Source organism: Mesocricetus auratus, unplaced genomic scaffold (assembly GCF_017639785.1).
Source record: "Mesocricetus auratus isolate SY011 unplaced genomic scaffold, BCM_Maur_2.0 Super-Scaffold_100014, whole genome shotgun sequence".
Classification (NCBI taxonomy): Eukaryota; Metazoa; Chordata; class Mammalia; order Rodentia; family Cricetidae; genus Mesocricetus; species Mesocricetus auratus.
Genome location: NW_024429197.1, coordinates 23,636,472 through 23,649,743, shown reverse-complemented (window position 1 = coordinate 23,649,743; position 13,272 = coordinate 23,636,472). Strand labels below are relative to the sequence as shown.

General features: G+C 44.4%; 1 protein-coding gene across 4 annotated transcripts in view; it reads right to left on the bottom strand.

The window, feature by feature from the left end:
- The window catches only part of St3gal3 (ST3 beta-galactoside alpha-2,3-sialyltransferase 3), a 218,164-nt gene that overhangs the window by 180,350 nt on the left and 24,542 nt on the right, over positions 1-13,272 (bottom strand). For all 4 annotated transcript variants that reach the window (XM_005083888.4, XM_005083887.4, XM_040756828.1 and 1 more), the window contains exon 2: positions 4,738-4,882. In XM_005083888.4, the coding sequence (XP_005083945.1) occupies positions 4,738-4,852 (115 nt within the window). In that variant the 5' untranslated portion in view covers positions 4,853-4,882. The remainder of the gene's footprint in view (positions 1-4,737; positions 4,883-13,272) is intronic.

Here is a 13,272-nt window from a genome sequence, read left to right as displayed (position 1 = left end):
TTGCAGAGGCCAGAGGGGTGTTAGATTTGCTAGAGCTGGAGTTACGGGTGGGTGTGAGAACTGAGCTGGGGTCATTTGTCCTATGCCTATTAGCTCACTTCAGCCTGTCCTTCTGAAACATCACACACAATTTCCAACTGACTCGCTCCCTGAGAGTTTTCAGTAGCAATTGGCTCAGCAGAATGTATTTTAGAGCCTTCTGTTATGATCCTTCACAAATATGAAGCTGAAGGGACTCACTATAACTGATAAACACAGAGGCAGGGATTTTTAAAGATGGTACCACACAGGAAAAAAATCTTGGAAGGTCTGGTTCATTAATAAGAAATAACAGAACTTCAAATTAATATATATACTTTCCATGAAACAGGACACTGGAATCGTTTCTAAGAAGAGATACCTACCACTTAGCCAGAACAATGGCCCAGATAAACAATCAGGGTAAGAGAAACTCAAGTACTTTATCTCTACTTGGGAAGGAATAAACAGAAGGACGCCTAGAGCTTTCTAACCCTGAGAACTATGTTAGTTTGTTTATTAATTTATAAAAATAACTGTGCAAAAGACAGATGTGTATATTTTCATAACATTATAAATATAATTCTACAGTTTGTATGTGTGTATGTGTGGTATTTTGAATGCAATTGATCCCCATAATCTCAGGGAGTGGCACTATTAGGAGGTGTGGCTTTGTTGGAGTGAGTATAGCCTTGTTGGAGGAAGTGTGTCACTGTGGAGGCAGGCTTTGAGGTCTCCTACGCTCAGGATAGATACCACCCAGTGTCTCAGTTGACTTTCCTGCTTCCTGCAAGATGTAGGACTCTGAGTTACTGTCTGCCTGCAGGCTGCCACGCTCCCACCATGATGATAATGGACTGAACGTCTGAAACTGTAACTGAGCCACCTCAATTAAATGTTTTCCTTATAACACAGCAATAAAAACCCTAGGACAGTATGTGTATTTGTGTACATATATGTGTGAGTGTATGTGCATGCATGCATGCGTGTATGTGAATGTGGATATGTGAGTGCATGTATGTGTCTAAAAGTATGTATGTGTATGAGTGTGTATATATGTGCATCTGTGTATGTATGTTAGTGTGTATATGTGTATGAGAGTATGTACATGAATGTATGTGTATTACATATGTATACGCATGCATGTGTATATATATATATGTATGTGTGTGAGTGTAGGTGTGAATGAGTGTATGTTTATTTATGTGGATCTGTGTGTAAGCATGTGTGTGTGTGTGCTTGTGTGCATGCAGTGCTAGGTTAGCCATGGTCCCAGCTCCTTTTATATATTATTTTTCAATTTTGAGACAAAATCACAGTAAGTTGCCCAGACTTGAACTCACTATGTAGCTCAGTAGATCTTGAGCTTTTGATCCTTTTTTTTTTAAGTTGGGGTTTCAGGACAAGGTTTCTCTGTGTAACAGCCATGGCTGTTCTGGAACTCACACTGTAGACCAGACTGGCCTTGAACCTGGAGATCCACCTGCCTCCTCCTCCCAAATGCTGGGATGAAATATTTGCGCCACCACCACTCAGTGAGCTTTTGATCATTTTGTGTCTGCCTCCTGAGTAGCTATGACTAAGGACCTGGACCGCAGGCTCAGCTTATCTACTTTTGAAACAGTGTCTTGGCATGGAGCCCAGACAGCTTCAGCTTCCCAGCTGTTTGGGCTCATGTATGTCACAACACCCAGTTTGCATGCTATTTTTTGCCTTAAATAACTTCTTTGAAACATTTGGTTTTGTTAATTTTTTTGACTTGTTTGCTTTTCTGAGTCAAGGACTCAACTGTGTAGCCCTGGCTGGCCTGACTCCCTGTATAGACAAGGCTGGCCTCAAACACACAGAAATCTGCCTGCCTCTGCCTCCTAGTGCTGGGATTAAAGGTCTGTGTTTACCTTGCTTTTAAATTATTTTTAATGGTGTGTGTGTGTGTGTGTGTGTGTGTGTGTGTGTGTGTGTGTGTGTGTGTGTGTGTGTGTCTAACAGTTAGGTACTCATGGAGACCAAAAGCATCTGATTTTCCAGAGCTAGAGTTGAGCTACCTGACATGGTGTTGGGAACTGAACTTGGGTCCTCTGCAAGAGCAACAAGCTCTTTTAACCACTGATCCATCTCCCTAGCTCTTGATAAAACAGGTTGGTAACTAGGCTTAAACCACTCTTCGAAGGTAAGCATCTGACCCAGGCCTTTGGTATATGTGTTTATCCATAAGCTGCCCAAAGCCAAGTGGTTTGCACCCCTCTACAATATGCCTTGTAACTGATAGAACCACAAAACTTCTAGCTGGAAGATACTCACCCCTTTAATCCCAGCACTTGGAAGGCAGAGGCAGGCAGACCTCTGAGTCTGTGGCTAGCCTGGTCCACATCATGAGTTCCAGGCCAGCCAGAGCTACATAGAGAGACCCTGTCTTCAACACACACACACACACACACACACACACACACACACACACACACACACACACACACACACACACACACACACTCCCCAACCCGCAATGAGGCAACCATCTGGGCTTGCCTCTGCTTGCTACCTCGCTCAGCCTTGGTAGCCCACCTAGGCTTGCTCCTCTTCCTCTGATACAACACAGATATGAACTCCGCAACCTGTTCCAAGTCAACTATCTAAGAGTCTTGAGAGAGAATGTTGTGGTTAATCAGCTCACGATACATAAGACAGCTGGTCGTACCTAGGAACTAACCACCCAGGTCCACAGACAGCACAGTGACTGTGAACAGCAGCCACCTCACCCTAACTAACCTCCCTATCTCCTCCTCAACCTCCTCTCTCCTCACCCCACCCATTTTTTTCTTTTTTGAGCCAGAGTCACTAGGTGACACAAGCTGTTCTGGACTCCTCTATGTAGACCAGGCTAGCCTCGAACTCACGGAGACCTGCCTGCTTCTGTCCCGAGTACTGGGATTACTGCGTGGGCCACCACCCCCAGCTTCTGCTTTCTTTTAGAGGGTTTCTCCCTGTCCTCCCTTTCCTCTTATTCCCTCCTTTGCTTTTCACTATCTCTGAGAGCCTCTGCTCTCTATCAAGTAGAAAACAGAATTCAATTTTCTCTTCAGTATTTGTTAGAGTTTTCAATATGAAATGTGTCCTAAAGATGGAAAATCAGAGTTCAATTCCAGCTTAATTAAGCACTGAGGTCCTGTCCAACAGGAAAATGAAGATTAACGACATCTTCACAGTATTAAGCATTAAATTAGATGAGATAAAATGTATATATTGTCTGGCTGAATGCCTGGTATTATGGGTCTTCTTCCATAATGCTAATTCCTTTTTGCTTCTCTAGGAAAATAATGTTTAATCCTTAGTTATGACTTTTATGGGAACACAGAAGACCTTGCACAGGTTTTCCACTGACATGGAACCACTGCTCAGAGTTCTACACTGTCTGATATATAGCTCCTTACCTTGGAGTACTTAACCTCAATTCTAAAACAAATCAGGGCAGAAAAATCTGAATAACTTCTTAAAATACAAAGTAATGATAATTATAAACTAAGCTTCTTTTTAACAGAGTGCCATATAGCCCAGGATGGCCTTGAACTCACTATGTGGCCAAAGATGACCCTGAACTTTTGATCCTGACCTTACCTCCTGAGTTCTAGGATTACAGCTATGAGCCATAACTAGTTTTATTCCGTGTTGGGCGTTGTGCATGTTACGTAGGTACTCCACCAACTGAGCCCAGCCCCAGCCCAAGCTAAACATTAAGAGGCACAAACATTCAATACAAAGCAATAAAGATTTAGCATGGTATTTTTTAAATTTCAGCTGAAAATTACCCAAGTAGTTTAGACCATGTGAGAAATGCCCAGTCGACTTTACAGCAACAGCTGCCTTGTACAGTGGCAAGCCAGTCACCAGCAGTATCTTCCACCGCATTTTAACCCGGCCCTAGAGACTGACCCTACTCTCTAGACTAGTTAGTTATACACTGATATCCAGGAGCTGTCAGTCTAAGCAAGGCAAGGTTTCCTAAACCGGGCTAAGATTAAACAAAATGGCCAAAGAAGAGTTATGGGGGGTTCCCCGGGTGGTACTTCAAGCTGTAGCCAAGAACAGAAAGTACAACTGTTGGTGTCAAGTAATGCCATCCCCTCAACTGCACGCCTGTAACACGGAGGACAGAGCAGCCAGGCCATGAGTGCCACACCTGAGACCAGACACTCACATGGAGGGAAGGATTGGAAGTTGCTGGGTCACTAGCATTCTAGTTAGACGCAAGTTCAATACCAAAGGGCTGAAAAGATGAAGGAGATAGTTTCCTTGGGGGAAAAAAATCAAACAATGACAATATTCAATTGAAAGTGCAAGGAAAAGGTAAAGATGAATGTTCTGAGGGCAGAAAAGTAAACCAACTTGAAAACCAAACCCCAAGCAGTCCCTGAGAAGTAAGGGTGAGGTGCATTTGACTATTCCAAAAGGACAAGAGCCTTCAGGAACTAGAAATCCAGGTACACTCTGAGGTTTGAACTGAAGACCAGCACATTCTCACTGAGATCAAAAAGGAAACTGAGATTTGCCACGGCATGCAGCCTGAAGTGGGGGAAGGGGAGCGGAAGCATCAAAGCGCTCAGCCCACAGCGACTGGACGGTGGGAGATGTCTATGCCTACTCCCCACAGGCATGGCAGCGATGAGCAGCATGGCAGCTACGGGAAGCTACAGGCTTGGCATGAACTACAGTGACCATACTTACTGGAGTCTTCCCATTGGAGCAAGTGCAGCTTCCAAGCAGAATAATACAAAAATCCCAGGACCAGGAAGAGGCAGAGGGCTAGCAGCAGATTGCGCACAAATACCAGGAGTCCCATCTTCACATGATTTACAATGTCCTACATGACCTAAAAATAAAAGTGAAAAAGCCATTAATGTATAAAGCTATCATCATCCTCGTACGTGAAGAAACTACAGAGACAGTTTCCAAGTGAAGAGCCATCGCTGAGTCATGGCGAGGCACCTGTCTCAAGGGAACCTTCCAGATCATTCAGCACCGAGTCATCCATGACTTCACTCATGCCAACAGCCAATTTTGGGTAATTATAAGCTCTCAAATAATTATATGTTTAGTTTTGGTTGGTTTTTCGAGATGGTTTCTCTGTGTAACAATCTTTGCTGTCCTGGAACTCTCTTCATAGACCAGGCTGACCTCAACTTACAGAGACCCATCTGCCTTTGCTCCCAAACTTGGCTGTAAACGTTTATTTTTTAGCCGGGTGTTGGTGGCACACGCCTTTAATCCCAGCACTCGGGAGGCAGAGGCAGGCGGATCTCTGTGAGTTCGAGGCCAGTTTGGTCTACAGAGCAAATTCCAGGATCGCCTCTAAAACAATACAGAGAAACCCTGTCTCGAACCCCCCCAAAAAAGTTTAATTTTATTCCAAATATTGAGTGTTTTGTCTGTGTGTGTGTGCTTAGTACCTGCAAAGGCCAGAAGAGAACACCAGATCCCCTGGAACTAGAGGTACTGATGATTGGGAGCTGTCATGTAGGAATTGAACCTGGGTCCTCTGACAAAGCAGCCAGTGTTCTTTATGACCCAGCCAACTCTAGCCTCTCAATTCTTAAAAAGATTTTTAGAAGCTTTATCCATGTTTATTTGTGGGTGTATCTACAATGCCTGTATGTACACCACATGCATTCAGGTGCCAGGAAAGCCAGGAGAGGGTGTCAGATTCCCTGTAACTGGAATTACCGGTAGTGGTAAGCAGCCCAATGTGGTGGTTGTGAACCCAATCTGGGTCCTCTAGAAAAGCAATACATGTTCTTACCATTGAGCCATCTTCCTAGCCCTTTTTAAAATTACATATGTACTTGTGTACATATGCAAGTATGAGTGCAGGTGCCTCAGGGGTCCAGAAGAGGACCTCAGATTTCCCAGACCTGCAGTTATGAGTGGTTGTGAGCAGTAAGGCACTATTAACCACTGAACTCTCTCTCCAGCCCTCAAGTAAATTACATCAAGTGCCTTCCCACTATCACTACCCTAGTCCATGCCATCACTATGTTCCCACAAATCAGTTTATACGCCCTGCATCCATTTTGCACACAGTGCCACTGTTCTGTTTTGTATTGCTCAAGACAAGGGTCTCTCTACACAGCCTAGACTGACCTAGAACCTGCTGGTGTAGCCCAGACTGGCTCAGCCTCTGGTGCATGAGCCACCATACCCAGCTCATAACCATTTCTAACATAAAAATCTGAGAATGTTGCTGCCACACTCAAACCCCCTTGAATTCATTTTCTTCTGCTGCTAAAACGAGGTAGGGGCAGACTAAACAGTTTACAGTAAGACACATTTATTATCTCAGAGTCCTGAAGGCCAACACTCACTACTGAGAGGCTCAGCCAGGCCCTTAGTGTACAGTCAGTCACGTGAGTCTGAGTCAATGCATCAGGGGCTACACACTTACAGAAGCCCTGGAAAAGAACCCGAGTCCATGCTCACTCCAGCTGCTGCCAAATCTCGTCCCTACAACTGGCTCCCTTGTAGAAAAGACCAGTCTTACTCCCGTAGTCTTTCTCCAACTTTCTCCGTGGTCCCCATCAGTCGTGGAGGCTAAGCCTCTCTCACCGCTTCGCCTTCTATAGAGGCTTACTTCTGCTTTCAGCTGGAGAAATTCCTCTACTTTTCAGGGTTCCTGTGGTTATACTGGGCCCATCTATCTAATCCAGGCTGATTATCTTCTTTAAAGGTCCATAATCTCCATTCTATCTAGAAAGAGCCTTTGCCAAGTCAGGTAACACATTCACAGGCTCCAACATTCAGGGTGCAGGCATCTTCGGGGACCACTCTCCCTCACAGACCTCTCGTTCCATTCTAAGTGTTTCTAAAGTCTGTGCTCTGTAGCGCAAGCCCCTGCCACTTCTCATGCTGCCCCTGCTTCTCACAGCCTCACCAGTGCCCCACGCATGAGCCATCCTCTGCCACTTCCCTTCCCGTCCCATGGAACCCATTCCCCACCCACTTTGCTAAATACAAGCTTGACTGTGACCCCGGTCAAGAAGACCTCCTGCGTCAGACCCCACGCCCCCAGTTCCAATCACTTAACCCGGTTACCAAGTAACATGAAAAAGACACTATATATAAATATTAATAATGGGCCAGTGAGATTGCTCAGAGGATAAGGTGTCTGAGGCTAAGCTTGAAACCCAGGTTCACCCTGTGGGACCCACATGGTAGAAGGAGAGAACCGACCCTAATGAGTTGTCTGTCCTCTGACCTTCACACATGCTATGGCATGCCCATCCAATCCCAATATGCACAGTATAGAAGTAAGTGTAATAGCCAGGCAGTGTTGATGCACACCTTTAATCCAACCCCTTGGGAGGGAGGCAGAGGCAGGTGGACCTCTGTGAGTTCGAGGCCAGCCTGGTCTACAGAGCTAGTTCCAGGATAGCCAGGGCTACAAAGAAAAATCCTGTCTTGGAAAAAAACAACAAAGCAAGCAAACAAACAAACAAACAAAAACCAAAAAAGAAACAAGTGTAATAAAAATTTAAGTATTAATAACAAAGTGATAAAAAATAATTTGCAGATAATGGAATGATTCACTTGGGAGACCTTTTCCCTTACAAATGAGGAAGACACCAGAATGAATAGGAAGTTCAATAAAGTAGGTGATTATAAGATTAATGTACAAAAAAATTAAGAGCTTCTTTAAAAACATGCCAAAAGTTGCAATTAGAAATGTAAGATGAGGAGCTGGAGAGATGGTTCAGGGGATAAGAGCACTGACTGCTCTTCCAGAGAACCGGAGTTCAATTCCCAGCACCCACATGGCAGCTCACAACTGTCTGTAATTCCAGTTTGAGGGGACCGACACCCATGGCAAAACACTAATGCACATAAAATAAAAAGAAAAAGGAAAAAGAAAAAGTAAGATAAAAAAATCCATGCATCATGGCAACAAACTCTGTAAAGTACTTAAAAATGAACTTGGGAAGAAATGACCAAGACTTTCACCAGAGAACACATCTAACCAGAGAAATTAATGTAGTATGATCCTCTTGAGTAGACACACACACACAGAGGGGTATATGTGCACAGAGGCCAGACACGGGACTGTCCCTGATCCTGCAGTCACTCATCAGCTGGACTGTCCATCCAGCAAGCTCCCAAGCCTCTCAGAGCTGGAACGACAGGTGAGACCTTGCTTTCTGTGTGGGTTCTGGGTATCAAACAACAGTTCCTCATGCTTGGGCTGCTAATTGCCTTCCCAGTGCTGGGTCCCAGCCCCCACAGATTTTGTGCATTGCTTGTCAGCTGATAGCCACAGGTGCATCTTGTTCTTTAGTCCTGGTTTCAGCACCCCCTCATTCCCACCCCCATTTCCACCCCTCCCAACCCCCACCCTCCTTGCCCACCTGACAACATCACTATCTAGCAGGAGGAAAACACAAGCTCTTACACCTGGGGTTTCTCCACTGTGCTGTATGTCTGTATATAAGGCTGCTCCCTCCTTACTGCAGACACACAGATACGGCACACACACACACGCGCGCACACACACACACACACACACACACACACACACACACACACACACACACACAAGCATTCTCCTGGTAATAAAGGTGGCAGATGCATTCTCTCAGCACAAACAGCCAGACATTGTGCCTTTCATTTCCCCATACCTGGGACTTGTTCGTGGTCCGGACTCCACAAGTGGAGGTTCCACGCAGATTTGGAAAGACTTGGAAAGATTGGGAAAGAGCGGGAAAGAATGGAGATTGGAAAAAAAAGGAGACCTGGGAAAGGAAGGAGACACCTAGGAAAAATAGGATGACTAAAAGATGTATGTATGTGTGTACGATGTGGCCACACTGGTATATATGAAATGTGATTGTGAATTTGTGAATGTGAACTGCTTGTATTGCCTTGGATATAATTAACAGGATACTTAAATTGCTTCAGATATAGTTAAGAAGCTATCTAAATTGCTTTTGATATAGCCAAAAAGAGCATCCAGCCAGTGTCTTAACAGGGAAGATTGGTGATTTGAGTCCTCAGAGCCAGTCAGTGGAAAAATAGCAAAAGCATACAACATGGCATGATAGAAGTTAATACATGATTTGAAAAAAGTTTTTGAGAAGAAGCCTCAGGGAAACTGCTGCCCTGTTAGGAGTCAGTGTAGATGCAAATTTGGCCAGTTCAGCTAAGATACAAATGAGGCATTGTCAGCTAGCAAGAGCTTCAAAGATTGGATTAGAAAAAGAGTATTCACAAACTTCAAGTAATTTTCAAAAGTTATATGGGACATATGTTACAGACTAGAGAAATTAATCCTCATATAGATTAACAAAATTGGTCGCTTTATCTCAGGTTAAAAAGAGCTCTACGGTCTCATAACCTTCATCATCAAAATAGCAGAAGTCTAAGAAAGCAATTTGGTTTAACTAGAGAAGACTGCTCATCAAAATTGTCAAACAATAAGGTGTGCCCACAATATTTATCTGTAACTAGGAAAAAACCCTCAAAGTCTACTTACTATTCATTTATGGCAAATGGTTGTTACTGATATTACTGAATTTAGCAAGTTAAATTGTGTACACATGACAGTTGATAGGAATTCGGGTTTCTTGACGGTCACTGCACAAACCGGAGAAGCTACCAAACATATGATAAGTCACTTTAAAATGTTTTGCTTACATGGGAGTTCCAAAAATAATAAAAAACAGGCAACAGGTCTGGATACTCAATGGAAAATTGATCAAAATGTAACCTCAAAAGATAAAAAAAGGGGGGGAGTAATGTCCCCAATCTCCACATGATGCAAAAATTTTTAAATGTGGATGCCAGTGAGCAATCTGCAGACAGATTCTGGCATGATGGAACTCGAGTGACTCTTGCTCAGGTTAGATAGAGACATCCATACACTAGACACTGGGAAAGATCCAATTTGGGGTATAGGGGATGTTTATATTTTCTTGCAGGAAAAGAATAAAGTTAGGTGGCTACCAGAACATTTGGTGATTACATGGAGCAGAGAAAAACCAGACCGAAAACCGTGAGAGCCTGCCCAAGCCAGTTCAAGTGAGACACACTGAATCAGTGTTCCTGACCCTTGATGTTCTCAAAACTACAGTCCGTGAAAGAAAGGATGCAGCGGGTTTCAGAGTTCCAGTTTGTCAACCTTACAAGTAACTGGATGGAAGGAAAGTTCCTCCTTTCCTGATCGTCTGGGTGCCCAGAGTTGCGCCTATGCCAGTGTATTTCTCCAGAGAGACACAACTTGCCCTAATGAGGCAAAAAAGAGACTTTTGACATCACTGTTGTGGTGGCCGCAGCTATTGCTGCTACAGCAGCCATTGTATCTGGGATTACCATCTCACAGGCTATAAACACAGCCAGCACAGTAGATAAACCAGCAAGGGAGGTACCAGGTTCTCAGCACTCAGAGCTCCTTAAATAGCTTAGTCCAGGTAGGAATTATAAATCTTGATCAATGAACATCCTTAAACCTTTTTGCCTACCCTGGCACACATTTGTGTTACCCGTGCCAAAATTAATACTTACCAATTGGCCAATCAAATTATTAGGGTAAGCAAGACCTGGGTTCCTTCATCCTCTAGAGAGCTCCTCCTCAGGGGATTATAGATGGCAGGCCGTTTAATCAAAGAATGGGCTAGGTCCCTATTTTGGGGCCTTGTAGTCATAGGACTTACTTCATTTGGAAGGCATCTTGGCACTAGACAAACCTAGGCTTATTTTGTCACTCCAAAGCCACAGAGAATCCTTCATCTCAACTATGGTTGAACCTACAGAAAAATTAGGCAGCCAATGACAGGTGAGATTAAGGGGATGTCAGCCAACCTAAGACAGGAGGGTCATGCAGCCTGGGTGACTTCTCCATTAACGGGTAAGGTTGGTTGTCAATGTCCTAGTCACCTAAGACAGGCGCTAATTTATATATAAAGAAGGGGTAGATGTTGGGTCCCAGCCCCCACAGATTTCTATGCATTGCCTGTCAGCTGATAGCCACAGGTGCGTCCTGTTCTCTAGTCCTGGCTTACAGCACACACACACCCCACCCCCTTAACCAGCCCCCCATCCCCGCCTTGCCCACCTGACATCACTATCTAGCAGGAGGAAACAGGAGCTCTTACACCTGGGGTTTCTCCACTGTGCTGTAAGTCTGTATATAAGGCTGCTCACTCCTTACAGCAAACACATAGATGCAGCGCACGTGCACACACACACACACACTCCTGGCAATAAAGGCAGCAGATGCGCAAACAGCCAGATGTCTTGCCTTTCATTTCCTGATATTACGCCACACCCAGTCCTGGAATATAACAAGTTCTTAAAGGAGAATATCAATGCAGGAAATGCATCATTTCTCTAGAAAACTGCTTTAATTCCAGTCAAAATCCGTAATTAATATTTTGCACTTGGTTCTAGTTATTTGAGTTTGTTCCCAAAAAGAATCCAGAAAAAAGTAATTCTTGCATGTGTGTTGGGAGATGTCATTCTGTAAATATGTGTCTGATTGGTTTGAATAAAGCACTGTTGGCCAACAGGGAAGCAAGATGGGTGGGACTAGGAGTCTAGGAGGATTCTGGGAAATGTAGTGAGGGGATTCATCAGGATGTGATCCCTGGAGAAGAGAACGCAAGTCTGGTATTCTCAGAAAGATAAGTCCTTATAAATATATATATTGGTGATTATGGGTCAATGATTAAGTCAGAGCTGGTCGATTAGAAACCATAGCAAACGGCCAACAGCTTCATAATTAATATAGTGTCTTGTGTGTTATTTGGGGGTTGAAAGCAACAACAGGACCCAGGCTGCAGGCAGGAAGACTAAACGTTACACATGTGCATGTATATATGTGCATTTACATACGTTCTTGTTCATGTAGGTACGGTACACATGCACATGAATATGTATGCATGTGTAAGCGGGAGGACAACCTTGAGCATCATTCCTCTCTTTTTTGAGACAATGTCTCTCACTGGCTTGGAGCTCGCTCAACAGCCTAGGCTAGCTGGCCAATGGTCCAGGCATTTGTCACCAGCCTCTGTCTCTGCAGTTCTGGCCTAACAAGTGCACACCACTACACACCACTGCACCTGGCTTTCGCTGCATGGCTAGAACAGAGGTCTTCATGATTTCAAGTTCTTGGCTGACTGAGCTGTCACTCAACCCTTTTCCATTGTTTTTAAAGCTCTCAGGCATGTATAAATTGTACACTGAAGGTATTCTGCCTCACATCTCTTTACGAGTCCTTTTTGTTTTTGCCCCATAGTTAGTCCCTTTTGCCCCCTACAGTTTCAGTTCTACTGTCCCGTTGCATAAACAAACATGATTTTATACCTTCATAGAGAGTCTAGAAATTACAACTGAGAGAACACATGACAGTTATCTGGAATTTTTAAAATGAGAGAGAAACTGAAGCTGTATGGGAAGTGGTCAAACTCAGCTTCGTATATATCCTCCCAACATTCCAGCAGCAGATGCAAGGACCTTGCCTGTCACAACACTTCAACAGCGGGTACAAGGACCCTGCCCAGCCAGCAAGCAGGCAGAGCACAACAGTGAACACCAGCAGAGTCCTCTAATCCAACTCTGCTCTGTTAACATCTACCTGGAGATAGCATCAAATCCCATACGTGGAGAGCAGAGTTTCACCAACCCATGCCAGATGCCAATCACAACCCCAGTCAGATCTCCCAGTACTTCTGACCCAGTTGGCTACAAATCAGGGTTCTCCAGACCACCTGCCTAGGTTCCATTCATTGGTTGGACTGGCTCACAAATCCTAAAGAAGCACTTGCATTTAGTAGTTGAACATAAGACATTACAAAGAATATAGATGAGCTGTGGGTTGGGGGCGCACGCCTTTAATCCCAGCACTTGGGAGGGAGGCAGAGGAAGGCAGATCTCTGTGAGTTCGAGGCCAGCCTGGTCTACAGAGTGAGTTCCAGGACAGCCTCAGAAACAATACAGAGAAACCCTGTCTCGAACCCCCCCAAAAAAGAATACAGATGAAGTGACATGTTTGGTCACATAAAGGGAAGGGGACACAGGGTTTCCACGGCCTCTGCAGCTGGCACCCCAGGGATCTTCACCTGTTTAACCTCATCCTTTCATGTTTTGTGAGATTTTGGTACATGGACCAATGTTTACACCATGGCCATTGGTATCCAACTTCATAGCCCTGAAAAGTCTGGGGAGTTAGACTAAAGGTCCCAGCCCTTTACTCCGACCTCAGTCTCTTCCGAAAAAGAA